A 16,308-nucleotide genomic window follows, 5' to 3' on the forward strand; every position below is an offset into this window, starting at 1 on the left:
ATAGCCAGACAAAAAATACAAGATAATTACAACTGCAAGCCATAATGGGAACAGGAGTAACCTAACAATACAAAATAATTACCATTTGGCAGGAGGCCGTCAGGCAGAGTGGTGAGGTAAGTGGAAGTACATATATGCACAGATTTTCATCTGCTCAGCCAGCCTATATCTTTTGGTTGGTGCATTTAATCCATTTATGTTTAAGGCAATTATCGATATGTATTACCCTATTACTGTTTTCTTAATTGTTTGGGGTTTATTTTCTGTAGTTAGGTCTTTTTCTTCTCTTGTTTCCTGCCTAGAGAAATTCCTTTGGCATTGGCTATAAAGCTGGTTTGGTGGTGCTGAATTCGCTTAACTTTTGCTTTGTCGGGAAAGCTTTTGATTTCTCCATCAAACCTGAAGGAGTGACTCTCCCTCTTTTGGAAGATAAGCTCCTCCAAGGGAGGCACCCTGGCCTATTTATTTTTGTCTTCCTAAAGCCTTACATGGTGCCTGGCATAAAAAGGTGTTGAATTAAACGCTGGCCAGTGAGTCAGTGAATCAACCCCCTTGAGACGTAAGGAACTATGTGCCTTTCGAGAACCTTCCCTCTGGCCTCATCTCGCGCTGTTCCTGCCGACTGGGCTCTGTGTCCGCTTGCTTTCTCCTACTTGATCTGCTCCTCTCACTCCTGCCTTAGGTCCCGCTAGCCCCGGATTCCATCTGTCTACCTGGAGTACTGAGAACCTTCCCCCGCCCCGTCCCCGGGGAAGCCCCCCTACCTTGTGGAGCTTGTCGGCGTTGTCATAGTAACCCTGAAGCTCCTGGTGCAGCACGCGGTTCTCCTCCGTGAGGATCTCCACCATCTGCTGGGCTCGCTCCACGATCGCGAACGCGTCAGAGCCAAGCTGCTGGCTGGGCGAGGCGGCGGGCGGGGGCGGCGCGGCGCCCAGGGCCATGGGAGGAGCGAGCGGCAGGGGCACGGAGTGCAGCGGCCCGCTGACCGAGGAGTTCTGCGAGGACACCGGGCTGTGCTGCTGCGCCGTGGACGGGAAAGGAAGCTGGCATGGGCGGCTGCAAGGGAACAGACCAGGAGTCAGGGCCAGGGCCACAGGCTGGGGCGGGGGTGGGGGTGGGGTGGGAGGAAAGCCCACAGCACGGGCACTGTGGGTGGTCCCTACCCACAGTGATGCCAGGGGTCAGCATCAACACAGGGTCCAGGCTGGGCTGAGAGATGCAGATTCAACCCCCCATCCCACAGATATTCAGCGCTCTCCCTCTGAATCTGCACTGCTCTGGCCATCGGGAAAAGGTGGACCAGACAGACGAGGTCCTTCCCTGCTCTCATGAAGCTTATGTTCTTGGAGAGAGAGAGATGGGCACACCACCAAATGATGAACACGCAAAGCTGGGTATTGAAAAGCAATGACACCTCTCCAAGAATCAACCCAAGGGACAGGAATGGGGAATCACTGAGTGGCCAGTTCATACAGAGGGTCAGGGAAGTGGTCTCTGAGAAGCAGACACCTGAGCTGAAGTCTGTTGACAGACATGGAGTAAAGAGTGGCTGGGGGCAGGGGGTGGAGAAGCAGGGGACGTTTTCCAGGATCAGGGGCGAACGGGACCTAAGGCAGGATGGAGAGGAGATCACGTGGAAGAAAGCAAGTGGACACAGAGCCCAGACGGCAGGAACAGTGAGATGAGGCCAGAGGGATGGGCATGGGCCTCTAGGAGCCAAAGCCAGACCCTCCCTTGGAGTGTGGAGGGGGCAGGGGAGGAGCTGTCTTCATGCCTGTGGGTAGGATGTATGTTGGCAAGGATGGACCAAAGGTGCCCAGTGAGGAAACCTGGGAAAGACTGAAGGCGAAAGGAGAAGGGGGTGACAGAAGATGAGATGGTCAGATAGCATCATCAACTCCATGGACGTAAATTAGAGCAAACTCCAGGAGACAGCACAGGACACAGGAGTGAGCTGCCATCCATGGGGTCACAAAGAGACAGATATGACCTAGTGACTGAACAACAACAGCCAGGTTAAGAAAAACACAGATGTTCCTTGATGGTCCAAATTCTGGTACGAGCTTCTTTACCTGAAGTCATGAATTTTCATCTCCAGTCCCCCCTTCCGAAGGATCCCCACCTCCTGATTCTGTTAATCGGTTTCCTAAGAATCACTGTATTTTCTTCCAGCCTACGCCAAGAGCTCCTAACAACAACTCTATAGTATAAACAGCAAAGACAGTCTTGGCATCTAGTTCTGCGACCATGGCTATCTCTCCTCTGTAGACTTGGGGAAACTGGTGTTCTTGTTTACCCCTCCAACCTTTAGGTCCCAGTCTGGGAACTGGGGTGCTAAGAATTATCAGCAACCCCCAAATCACTGACTTCTTTATATCAAAGGGTTAAGCGCCTTCTAGTCCGTAACAGTTTCATGTGTTACCTCCATTCCTTTTGATCCTCCAGGGCCAAATCTCTCAGAACTACCTCCCTTTATCCTCAGAGGTCATCTGACCTTATATTTCCTTTTAAGTATATTTGCCGCAGCGCTTTTGGACTGTGTCAGCCTCCATATCTCACTATGCAAGTGTATCTTACAGCATTAAGCATCCTCTGAATGCTGACTTCTGCAGCTAAACGTCAAACTCGAGAAGAAAGGGTGTCACCTTAGCCCTCCCTACATGGAGATGCAAACGCCCCTAAAGATAACCTCAGAAGAAACCCAGGGATCCCACCCAAGTGACTAACCACTGGCTCTGTTCTGGTACCCAACGTCAGAGTGCTCCACCGGGCTCCCAAGCCAGTTTCCAACGAGATCTCCTTATGGTTTTGATCTAGGAGCCCATCCATTTCATGTTAAAATAGCTGGGGTCTAAGCTCCCTGAGTCAAAGTAGGGAACCCTGGAGCTTAAGGTGGTTCTTTACTCCTTAAGGGCCTCAGACTTCAGAAAGGAGTGCTCAGGGTGGGGAGGTGTAAACCCTCCGCCTTCCCTCCCTTTCCACACCTATGATTACTATCTGACCTTCTCATTAGAAATAAAGCGTTTCTGCAGTTTGATGAATTTGTGCCTCTTCTACACTGAAGTATACGTGAACGTATTGTCTCGTGTGCATGAGGATGTCTGTGTGTACGAGGTCCAACTCCACAGTGAGAGTGAAATGCCCTTGGCTGCCTTTCACAATGCCCAACTTTCACCCCCACACAGGGATTCCTATCAGTTGTGGACCCAAAACACCACAGGTCCTTTGTGAGTAAGTGCATTCCTACAGCCTGGCTAAATTCTACAGTGTATTTTTCATGCAAAGAGGTTACCTTGACAAGAGACAAAATATCACAAATTACACTGCCTCAATCTAAAGGCAGACACCTCCAAGTTCTCCCTTCCCACTTCATCCAACGCAAACAACAAGCATGGCATGTCTCCTTGGAGCTGGGGTGGGCACAGACGAAGCATCAGGGCCCCAACAGGACTTGCCCTCTGACCCTTCAGGCATGGGCTTCAGGGTGGGGCTTCTACCTTTTGATATTTATTGGGCTCTGGCATTTGGAACTCACAATCAAGGATGGGCCTATGTTCTCGGTCATCTTCCTTTATATAACAAAAAGGAAGTTTTCATAATGCCAGCCTAAGTCATCCATGATGGTGACTAGCCACCTGAGTGGCAAGGCAGGAAAAAGGTTCTTGCCAAGTTCAGGGACAGAAAGAATGGGTTTTTCAAAATAGGAAGTCTTTTATGATAAGTAGAGAACACTGGCTTCAAAAAATAACCCAGTTACACATTCAAGAATACACATTCAAGAAGCATGGTATTACAACGGACGATATATAGCCAGGAGAGCAAACCACTGTTCCTTGGCTCCACTTCTCAGCCACTGGGGCGGGTGGGCTCAAAGGTCCGTACAAGGCAGATCTGGATGAGAGTAAATGAAGGGGAAAGAACGGTGGGGGGGGGGGGGGGCGGGGGGTCACAGGAAAATGTCACACACCATCAGACCAGTGCTATGAATCAAGATATCCTCCGCTCCCAAAGATAATGCTACTGATCGGCCACCATTAGGACAAAGACTTATTTGCAATGAGGACACAGAGAAAAAAGAAAAAGAGGAGATGGGAACCAATATTTATTGAGAAACTACCTTGTATAGAATTCTATGTTGTGCTGTGCTTAGTCGCTCAGTGGTGTCCGACTCTTTGCAACCCAATGGACTTAGCCCACCAGATTCCTCTGTCCATGGGAATTCTCCAGGCAAGAATACTGGAGTGGGTTGCCACACTCTATTCCAGAGGATCTTCCTGACCTAGGAACTGAACCAGAGTCTTATGCATTGCAGGGAGATTCTTTACCAGCTGAGCTAGTAAAGGTAAGCCCAGAATTCTATGCCACAACTGTCTGTTTGACTATAGTTCACTTCCTCTGTTGGGGTTTCCCTGGTGGCTCAGAGGGTAAAGAATCTCCCTGCAATGTGGGAGACCTGGGTTCGATCCCTGGGTCAGGAAGATCCCCTGGAGAAGGGAATGGCTATCCACTCCAGTATTCTTGCCTGGAGAATTCCCATGGACAGAGGAGCCTGGTGGGCTACAGTCCATAAGGTAGCAAAAAGCAGGACACAACTGATCGACTAACACTTTCACTTACTTCCTCTATTAGAATGTGAAGGCAGAGAGCTGTTACTTGACATCTGTCTCGGTATCCTGGGACTATACCACCACTTGGCTTAAGTTAAAGGACTTAAGGAGTTAATAGGTATAAAGCTGGGCACAAATTAAGCACTGGACAAATGTTAGCTATTACCACTATAATTATAATTAGTATCATCTGTATCCCATAGAAGGCTGAACACTGAAGAATTGATGCTTTTGAATTGTGGTGCTGCTGAAGACTCTTGAGAGTTCCTTGGACTGCAAGGAAATCAAACCAGTCAATCCTTCACTTAATCCTTAATCCTTCACTGGAAGGACTGATGCTGAAACTGAAGCTCCAATACTTTGGCCACCTCATGCAAAATGCCGACTCACTGGAAAAGACCCTGATGCTGGGAAAGATTGAGGGCAAAATGACAAGCGGGTGACAGAGGATGGGATGGTTGGGGGACAAAGGATGGGATGGTTGGATGGCATCACTGACTCAATGAATGTGAACTTCAGCAAAGTCCAGGAGACAGTGGAGGACACAGGAGGCTGACATGCTGCAGTAAAGAGTCGGACACGACTCAGTGACTGAACGACAACAACCCAGAGCCCAGCCCTGAGTGTGGCTTTCATGAGAAGTGCAATAATTTTCTTCTGTTACGGCTAACATTTATTGAGCACTTTTGACTCCAGCCACTGTAGTATGCACTGCTACACACATCATCTCACCTTGACCTTCATAACTGCCTTATAAAATAGGCATCACTATCAAGTCTCTGTATTTAGGTGAGAAAACAAGGCACAAGAAGGTCTGTGCTAAGTCGCTTTGGTCGTGTCCAACCCTTTGCGACCCCATGGCCTGGAGCCCGCCAAGCTCTTCTGTCCATGGAATTCTCCAGGCAAGAATACTGGAGTGGGTTGCCATTTCCTTCTCCCAAACAAAATAGAGCAGAGATAACAGAAACATAAAGAAGATGCAAGCACAGGCTTTGGGATTCCAGAGCTTGCAGCTCACTCATTCCCTGAACAGTGCGGGGGAACACAGGGAGGACAGGCAGGCACCCTGTGACCTCTGCTGCCAGGTCCCGCGGCTCAGTCTGAGTGACCGCCACGTCCCTGACTCACACCCTAGAGAAAGCATCAGAGCTTTCCGTACGTTCGAGCCACCTCAGGGGAAGCATGAAGGCTAGAAACCTGCCCCTGTGTTGTTCTCTTGGACTGTTACTTACCTTCAATGCTATTGTCTTTCGCAGGTTAATCTCTTCTACAGAAGCACTCAACTAACACTATTAAGGGTCTACACCATCTGCCAGGAAGCACAACTCATCACCTCGCTTTATCCTCACACACACCAAGGCAGGACCACCACCAGGTTCTGCTCCTGTCTCACGGAATTGGAGAATCTTGGAACACTGAAGAAAGGGATCTTTTCCCGCCTGCCATCGCACTGACTATTAAATATATCTGAGCAGGGCTGAAAAGCCTCTTTGCCCCAAGTCCACAGTGAGGTATTAGAAACAAGAATCAAGGAACATTTAAAGAGCCACATCTGGGATTTCTCTGGTGGTCCAGTGGTTAAGGCTTCACCTTCCAAAGCAGAGGGTACGTGTTTGAGCCCTGGTCAGGGAACTAAGATTCCACATGCCTCATGACCAAAAAAAAAATAAATAAATCAAAACATAAACCAGAAGCAATACTGTAAGTAATTCAACAAAGACTTTAAAAATGATTCACATCAAAAAAATTTTAATAAAAAAAAACCAAAGAGCCACATCTATGATTCAAAATAGGGTCATACGGGGAATATATATGGGCTGCTCTTCCATCATCGATGATTTGGACCATGACTTTAAAAACGATCCACATCAAAAAAATTTTAATAAAAAAACAAAGAGCCGCATCTATGATTCAAAATAGGGTCATACACGGAATATATATGGGCTGATCTTCCATCATTAATGACTTGGGACCGTGACACATAGCCTGACCTGGAATCTGCACTCATTTCTTGCTTCCTAATTTACAGCCCTGCCCGACTCATAGTCTTGACAACCTACCACCACTGGCCTATGTCATGGTTTTGTTCTCTTGAATTTTTATTTAAATATAATTTAATTTTTCATTCATTATTATTCTTCCTAATTAGTAGCAGGCATGTTTTCTGAGGGTAGAAAATTATGACTTACACTAAATTGGTACCCAATACATTTTTGTCAGTTGATTTGGCCCCAGAGCCCAACAGCCAGTTAGGAGGTCGTATATGCTTTATGAACTTCAACACTGTTTTATTGAGGAAGAGACCTCTGGTATTTATATTTGATCTGGATAATATAGTTAGAATCTCCAGTCACGACACTGCTAATTTAATAACACAGCTCCATGTTGCTTCCTTTCTCATACACAAAATGCAGCTCAAGACTGAAGTGATAATGTAATTTGGATTAGGGAAGCAAGGTCATTGGTGACAGCTACTACTCAACAGTCCCTTTGCTTCTCTCTGCACAAAACAAGCCTTCATAAATAAGCTTGTTTATATATTCTCTTAAAAAATTTTTCGGGGGGCCGTGCCTCACAGCATGTGGGATCCCCAACCAGGGATCAAACCCATGACCCCTGCATTGGAAGCACAGAGTCTTAACCATTGAACTACCAGGGAAGTTCCCATAACTAAGCTCGTTTAAACATTTGTATTTACATTACACCTAAATGTGTAACGTATCTAAACGTGCCATGAATAGCACTTTACCTCCACTGTTATTTCATTCTCACAAGCTTACACATTCTCCCTGCTCTCACAACATATATTATTATTCTGTTTTTAAAGTATGCAAACTACAGCTCAGAGGATTAATAAACCAGAGATCTCAGTCTTTACAAAGCAAAACAATGGGCTATGAACTGGGGGTTGGAACTCACATACCTCTACCATACCAGGGCCATCGCCTCATGCTGGGACAAGACTGCAGTATTCCTTAATATGGGACTCTTTTCGCTGCTTCTTTCTAGCCATGTAACCACGGGCAAGTTTTTAACTTCTTCTTCACCTTTAAATGGGGATAACGGTAGTTATCTACTTCACAGAGTTGTTATGAGAATTAAATGAGACCATGTATATAAAGCACTGCACACAATGTCTATCATTGGGAAAATACTTAATAACTGCTAGCTAGCCTCTGTTATTCTTATTACACTGCTAATGGGTGTCAGGAGAAAAGCAAAGGATAATGCACCCTTGGGTGTCCCTTCCTCTTACACTCTGTGTGGAGAATCCCAGTCCCTAACACTAAAGCTTCAACCTGGAAACAAAGCAAATGCCAGCACCATAGAAGCTTCTATTTCTGAAGAGATTTCTTGTAATGCAGTGCAGAACAAGAGTATAATGTCAAGGTGATGCACATGCATGTCGGGACACTCTCTCTTGAACACAGATCCTCACTTTCTTCTAGACCTGTACTGTCCAAAACACTAGCCACAAATCACATGTGGCTACTGAACACCTGAAATGTGTCTCATCTGAGCTGAAATGTGCATGAGATATAAAAGGCACATCAAAATTTTAAGACAGGACAAAAAAGGTAAAATACCTCAGCAATCGTTTTTTATATTGATAACCTGTTGAAATGATAATACTTTAGATATAATGGGTTAAATAAAACATGCATCTTAATGTACGTTTTAAAATGGATTAACTAATGGTATGGAAGTTCCTTAAAAACACTAAGAATACAGTTACTGTATGACCCAACAATCCTGCTCCTGAGCATATATCCACCAAACACAAAAACCGATTTGAAAAGACACATATAGTTCAACGTTCACAGCGGCACGACTTACAATAGCCAAGACATGGAAGCAACCTAAGCGTCCACCCACAGATGAATGGATAAAGAAGATGTTCTAGGCGTACATAGTTGAATATTACTCAGCCATAAAAAGGAAGAAATGCCATTTGCAGCAATCTCTACGATGGACCCAGAGATTCTCATACTAAGAGAAGTCAGACAGACACAAATATATGATATCACCTGTATCTGGAATCTTAAAAAAATGAAACAAATGAGCTGACTGACAAAACAGAAATAAACTCACAGACACAGAAGACAAACTTATGGTTACCAAAGAGGGGAAGGCTTGGCGGGGGCGGGGTGGGTGGGGGATAAATTGGAGTTGGATAAATTAAGAGTTTGGAATTAGCAGATACAAACTACTATACACAAAACAGATAACAAAGTCTTAATGGTACAGCAAAGGGAACAATATTCAAGAGCAGGAAAAAAATTTAATGAAGTAAAATGTATAAATGAATCACTCTGCTTTATAGCAGAAACTAACACAACACTGTAAATTAACTATATTCAATTTTTAAAAATGGGTGAACGAAAACATGTTTTTAAATTAATTTCACCTGTTTCTTTTAACTTTATAAAAATGTGGCTGTGAGAAAAACTTTAATTAGATATCTGACCCACATTATATTTCTTTTTTTAAAGGATGTCACTGTCTTTACTTTTTTAATTTAGCATTTTAAATTTTTAAATTCTTACTATTAGGGTATAGCTGATTTACAATGTCATGTTAGTTTCTGCTGTACAGCAAAGTAAATCAGTTACACACACAGGCACACAAACACACATCTAAAAAAGAGTGTGTGTGTGTATATATATATACAGATATATGTGTATGTGTGTGTGTATATATATATACACAGATATATGTGTATATATGTGTGTGTGGTGTATATACATATATCCACACAAATCTATCTCCACTCTTTTTTAGACTCTTTTCCCACATAGGTCATTACAGAGTACTGAGTAGAGTTCCCTGCGCTACACAGCAGGAACTTACTAGTTATCTAGTTTATACACAGTGGCATCTATAGGTCAATTCCAGTCTTCCAATTTATCCCTCCCCCCTCCCTCCTCAACAGTATATTTCCATTATTCAGCACTGCTTTGGTCCACACTACATGTACATCAAAAGGCTTCATTTTGGAAACAATTCCAGAATTCAGTGAGCAACAGAGCAATTCATGCAAACAGACCAGTAGTCCCCACTCTACTAACCCCAGATCTGCAAGCATCAATGGTGACCAGCAACCTATATTCAAAATACTATATGTTTTGGGGGCTTCCCAGGTGGCTCAGGGGTAAAGGGTCCGCCTGCCAATACATGAGATGCAGGTTCTGTCCCTGGGAGGGGAAGACCCCCTGGAGAAGGAACTGGCAGCCCACTCCAGTATTCTTGCCTGGAAAGTCCCATGGACAGAAGAGCCTGGCGGGCTACAGTCCATGGGTCACAAAAGAGTCGGACATGACTTAGTGACTAAACAACAACAACAACAACATGTTTATCTACAATTAGGCCATCGTGCTAACATTTAATATGGCTTGTGTGATTGCCAAAAGTTGTCTAAAACATAACAGGAAAAGAGACATCAATGGATAAGAAGGATGTGTGACCAAGTAATTCAAAAGAGAAAATGCAAACAGCTAAATAAATTTCCCAAAGCAAAGTTATTAATAGACAACTAAAATCAAAACAACTTTTTTCAGTTTATCAGTATTAACAATCAGTTCAATGAATGTTTATGGAGCTTCAAAGCAAAGAGTCTTTAAAATTCTCAAGACATGCTACATATTAGGACTTTGCTTGAGTAAAACATTACAGAAAAATGACTAGAAGGAACTATGAAAAAGGACAGAATGACTATCTCCAGATGACAAATTCATGGATTTGTTTTCTCTCTTCCTATTTTTCTATTCTTTATGTAATTTATACAATGAATATGGGTAGCTATTCAAAAAGTTCTGCACTAATGTATATGTTCATCATAGAAAAACATATATACTAGCCACAGGGGCTTCCCTTGTGGCTCAGCTGGTAAAGAATCCACCTGCAATGCAGGAGACCTGGGTTCGGTCCCTGGGTTGGGAAGATCCCCTGGAGAAGGGAACGGCTACCCACTCCAGTATTCTGGCCTGGAGAATTCCATGGACTGTATAGTCCATGGGGTCACAAAGAGTCAGATATGACTGAGAGACTTTCACTTATAGAAAAATTAGAAAATAGAGATAGTAAAAAATCAGCACTGTTATTTTAATAATCAGAGGAAGTAAACATGACAAAATAATTTTAAAATGAGGTGAAAATAACAAATGGCAAGGTTCAAATTTTAAGACTTCTCCCTCAGTAAAAATACCTCTTCCCTAGAGGTTTCCAATTTTGAGTATTTTCTTATATTTTCTGATTGTGAAAGCATCAGTGAACAGAGTATTTAAGAGTGGTTTTGCCTGGATAATGGAACTGCAGGCAATTTCTATTTCCCTTCTTTACCATTTTTTAGGGAGTGGGGAAGTGGGAGTTATAGGATCTATATAACTAGATTTTTTATAATGAAAGTGTTTCATTGCTGTAAGGAAGAAAATCAGTCACTTTCAGGAAACATCAGCTACAACAAATTACAGATAAGGAAATTGAGGCTCTGAGAACCTAAGCAATTTGCTACAAAGTGGAAGAGCCAGGACTTAAAACCCCTCAAATTGCCTTTCCCAAACCCACAGCCTTCCCACCTGGACCCCTCTGGTGGTGTGACACAGGACTCTTAAGTGTTCAGACTGAGTCTAGACTCTTGGGTAAACTAAAACCCAAACTGTGGCTAGGCAGGATGCATATGGATGATCCTCTTGTTTGGAGAAGCCACGCATTTAATGCACTGCAGCTGGAGTTGTGTTAAATTTCCTGAGAAAGCAACCTAAACTTGACCCCAGCCTTTTCAAATTCCCACACCGCAGAGTTGCTCCTCACAATAAACAGGGCATTTTACTTGGCTCACCCAGCCACAATTCAGCTTAAAAATGTACAAACTCGTAAATTTGAATGCTGGTATTCAAAACACATGTTTAGCTGGTGGGATTAAAAAAAAAAAAAAAACAACTCCCTGGCCTCATTTCTGTTCAGAGCAACGCATGGTGGTTAATCCAAAAACTTTGGGTTTAGCTCACCTTTTAATGCCACATAGCAATTCATTTTCGTTAACTATCTAAACTGCAAATCCGCACTTTGGAAACACACTCACTCCGAAAATCCCCCTTCCTCCTCTAGCCTTTTCCAACTCAGAGTGAGAGAGGGCCACTGAACATTCTCTGTTGTACTGTACAGCACATTTGAGACCTCACGCCCACCCAGAGTAAAGCTGCTCTTCAGCCCGAATTCTCACGCTTGTTGCACTCTGGCCGCACTGCCGCGTCGGCGTGGGTTCCTGGCGAGAGGCACGGTTTCTCTCTAATCGGCCACGTGGGCTCCAGGACTCTCCTCTTTGCTCCCCCTCTCCCCACTGCACTGTCTGACACGTTCCCAGAGAGCACAGGGGCTTCCCTGGTGGCTCAGACAGTGAAGAATCCACCTGCAATGCAGGAGACCCAGGATCCATCCCTGGGTCGGGAAGATCCCCTGGAGGAGGGCATGGCAATCCACTCCAGTATTCTTGCCAGGAGAATCCCAGGGACGGGGGAGCCTGGCGGGCTACAGTCCACGGGGTCACAGAAAGTTGGACACAGCTGAAGCACCTGAGCACCAGAGAGCATCAGGAACTTTGACTCTGTGCTAAATAAAACCAAACCAGGAGGTTTTTCTAGAGGAAAATTCATAGTGAATATTCTAAGGAAAACATGCATGATTTGGGAGGCTGAGCACACCACAGGGTCCCCTCCACGAATGCAGGAAACCACGAGCCCCCTGAACTGATGGGAAGGATGGCAGTGTTGATGGCTGGCCTGTGAAGAGACGAAGCAAGCATGTTCTGTGGAAGGGGATCCATGGCACCACTGGCTCTGACGTCATCTCTTTTTTAATATTTATTTGGGGGATCTTTGTTGTGGCATTTGGAATCTTGAGTTGCAGCATGCAAACTTAGTTGTGGTGTGTGAGATCCAGTTCCGCAGTATTCATTCGTGCCTTCACTTCCATTAATGGGACAGACCAGTCAGTCCTAAAGGAAATCAATCCTGAATATTCATTTTAAGGACTGATGCTGAGGCTCCAATACTTTGGCCACCTGATGTGAAGAGCTGATTCATCTGAAAATACCCTGATGCTAGGAAAGGTTGAAGGCGGGAGGAGAAGGGGACGACAGAGGATGAGATCGCTAGATGGCATCACTGACTCAACGCACATAAATTTGACTAAACTCCAGGAGCTGGTGATGGACAGGGAGGCCTGGCGTGTTGCAGTCCATGGGGTCACGAAGAGTTGGACACGACTGAGCAACTGAACTGAAGTGATGAAAGTCAAGGAGGCCTTGACCGGTGACCTGTCCATGGGGTTTCCCACAAGAAGAGACCATGACCTGTTACACACCTCCCATGGTCCGCTGATCAGAGCAGGTGAGAGAATCCGTAAGCTATGGTAAATCAGTAACGGAGGCCAGAACTCCAGGTTCTTACTCATCCTAAGCTCTGTGCTCTTCAGACCTTTCCATCTCTAGACAGAAAGCAGTGAAGTCTCGACAGTGTGTGATGGATGGGGTGAGAGTGCCAAATATCCACAACATACTGAGCCCATCTTTGCAGCTCGAGGCCAGAACATGAGCCCAGTGATTTCAGACAAAGGCCTCCCTGACTCAAGGGTCGTCCATGACGCACTGACCCAACAGCCGGCGGCTTCCCAAACCATCACTGTTAATGACAAACTGTTAAGCACAAGGGAAGGTGACAGCGAAGTTAAAGGGAGACCTGCTCTTCTCTGGGCTTCCCAGGTAGCTGAGCGGGAAAGAACCTGCCTGCCACTGCGAGAGCCGCTGGAGGCACAGGTTTGATCCCTGGGTCGGGAAGGTCCCCCGCAGGAGGGCATGGCAACCCACCCCAGTATTCTCGCCTGGAGAATCCCATGGACAGAGGAGCCTGGCGGGCTGCAGTTCACAGGGCTGCAGAGTCGGAAATGACTGAGCACGCACGCATCTTTTGGGTCAAAGATAGCTTGAACGCCACACCGTGCTGAGCTTCAGATCCAGTCCTTGGAGCTCAGGCCACACTGAATGTGTCTGAAGCAGGGCTGGTGTGGACGCAACTGTTTACCCTGCTTGCCAAAGGCTGCCCTGGGGGAGCCATGCTGGCGAGCTGCGGCCAGGCTCACAAAGCCACCTTGTAGCTCTGGGGCTGAGCCTCAATGGTCTGTCTGTTACATCTTCTAGGGCATTTTGATGTGTCATGTGGACCCAGCTGCCAAGCCCGGCAACCAGCTCAAATCCTTCAGACACTGCTGCTTCTTTCTGACGTCATCACATCGAAACACATGACACCGCCCACAAATACCTGGGCAGCCCTCCAGGAATAGCTTCCTCCTCGCCCTTCCTGTCTTCCACTCACAGCATACCTACTGCCAAACAGTAAAAAAGCAGCAAGACCCCTTTATGCCCTGCCACGTAACCAAGAATAAAGCCCAAGAGAAGTAAGGAGACTGGGGATATTTCCACTTTTGATCAAGCTCTAGACACAGAGTTAAATGATTAAGAGAAAGAAAATGCGAACTATCACAACCCAAACTCTGATATGATTCTGCAATCAGTACCATGGATTATTTAACTCTGGCAAATCAACGTGCTAATAACCAGAGATTTGAAGATATATTTTTCCTCTTCCAACCTGAGAGCTTTTAAATTTCAACTTCTCCTTGGCTTAAAGATTCATAAGAGGGTGAGAACAAGAGCTCTCCCAGGCTGCATCTGGATGCCCCAGTGAGGTCACACGTGTCCACTGCATCCTGCTGCCTGCCAGGGGCCTGCAGGTCAGTACATTGCTTCAAAACTGCCACTGCCACCGAAGGCAGGGAAACGGGTCAGCAGCTGCCAAGTGAGTGACAGGCCAGCTCACTCTCTCTGCCAAGGCCCAGTCACTCTCTTTTCAGAAGATGTACAGCCAAAGTAGGCCCTGCACCCAGCCATTGGGGTCACTCGGGAAAATCTCAGCTCATTTGATTTGGAATCTGATCAATAAAGCCTCTGGCGAGAATGAAGACACAGCCATAACAGGCAGTGACCCACTTGTCTTCTGTTATGCTCCACAGTCTCCCCAGGCAGAGCAAGCTCAGAAACACCTGCTGCTGCTGCTAAGTCGCTTCAGTCATGTCCGACTTTGTGTAACTTCATAGACGGCAGCCCACCAGGCTCCCCTGTCCCTGGGATCTCCAGGCAAGAACACTGGAGTGGGTTGCCATTTCCTTCTCCAATGCATGAAAGTGAAAAGTGAAAGTGAAGTCACTCAGTCATGTCCGACTCTTAGCAACCTCATGGACTGCAGCCTACCAGGCTCCTCCGTCCATGGGATTTTCCAGGCAAGAGTACTGGAGTGGGGTGCCATTGCCTTTTCCGAAACAAAAACATCTAAACTCTAGCAATTTCCAAATGGGTCTCTCCACAGCCAACTTCTCTCCTGAGAGTTTGCTTTCCAACTGCCTTATTTCCAAGTGTCCATACCTAATCAATCATTAAATGATGTCAGCTCTATTTCTCTTAGCATATAATGCTCCTCCATACCTACGGTCTCAAAGCTGGAATACCCTCCCCAGGTCTTAACCAGACACAACTGACCCCATCTCTGATGGTCCTCATGGCCTCGAGGTTCCCCTTTCTCTAATTCATCCTTTGCTGCCGTTAACATTAGCCTAGGAAACATCAACACAGTCTTTACTGAAAAACACTGGCTCTTGCATGTTTATGGATAAATTCTAAACTCTTTAGTATGACACTCAAAGATCTTCATCAACGGGTCTCAGTTTCCTCGTCCAAACACACTTTCTGCCACTTCCTACCCTGCCATGGCTCTGCATGACTGCAGCTCATGCCAGACAAAACCCCCTAAGCTCTGGTCTGAAGTAATGGCCTTTCCCTGCATAGTACCTCCGGCTACTTCACCTCTATCCCACAGCTCTGATTTATTCTTCAAGACCCAACTCAAACGTCACCTCTTCCATGCAGCTCTCCCCAAGCCCTCGAGCTGTGAGTCATAGCACTCTGTCCGGTTCTCGAATGCTCTCTGCACCTTTCTATCCTAAAACGGTACCCTGTAGCCCAAGGATCTGTTCAGATGCTGGCTTCCCTGAGACGATGCTGGGAGGACCTTGAGGGCGGAAACTGTATCTTTATCTCTGAACTGAGTTGCACAGGGCTGCACAGACTACACACACGGTCAGTGTTATTGAATCCATCAGTCGGAGCAATTAGGGCAATAGAGGGAAAATGGTTTTGAGAGTCAGGATACCTGAGCCTCACTCTAGCTACCTCAGAGTTGAGTACTGCAGGAACTGAGTTTCTCATCTCTTGAATAAACAGAGCTTCTTCCCTGGTGGCTCAAACGGTAAAAGAATCTGCCTGCAATGCAGGAGACCCGGGTTCGATCCCTGGGTCAGGAAGATCTCCAGGAGAAGGGCATGGCAACCCACTCCAGTATTCTTGTCTGAAGAATCCCATGGACAGAGGAGCCTGGTGGGCTACAGTCTACAGGGTCACGAAGAGTTGGACACGACTGAGTGACTAACACTTTCACTTTTCTGTTGATTAAAGGGGTGAGGCTATATGATTTCTAGGTCCCTTTAGCTCCTCTGTTGTAGAATTCAGACTATATTTTCCTTTAAAATCTACAGTGAAGAAAGACTCTATAAAACCTCATGGTAATAACATGTTCCAGAAGTTTGGACACTCTCC

The 16,308-nt window shown here is 45.8% G+C and overlaps 1 protein-coding gene across 5 annotated transcripts in view; it reads right to left on the bottom strand.

The window, feature by feature from the left end:
- The window catches only part of AMOTL1 (angiomotin like 1), a 164,819-nt gene that overhangs the window by 65,267 nt on the left and 83,244 nt on the right, over positions 1-16,308 (bottom strand). For all 5 annotated transcript variants that reach the window (XM_069555110.2, XM_069555111.1, XM_069555112.1 and 2 more), the window contains one exon: positions 765-1,056. In XM_069555110.2, the coding sequence (XP_069411211.1) occupies positions 765-1,056 (292 nt within the window). The remainder of the gene's footprint in view (positions 1-764; positions 1,057-16,308) is intronic.

This window comes from Ovis canadensis, chromosome 15 (assembly GCF_042477335.2).
Source record: "Ovis canadensis isolate MfBH-ARS-UI-01 breed Bighorn chromosome 15, ARS-UI_OviCan_v2, whole genome shotgun sequence".
NCBI classification, from domain to species: Eukaryota; Metazoa; Chordata; class Mammalia; order Artiodactyla; family Bovidae; genus Ovis; species Ovis canadensis.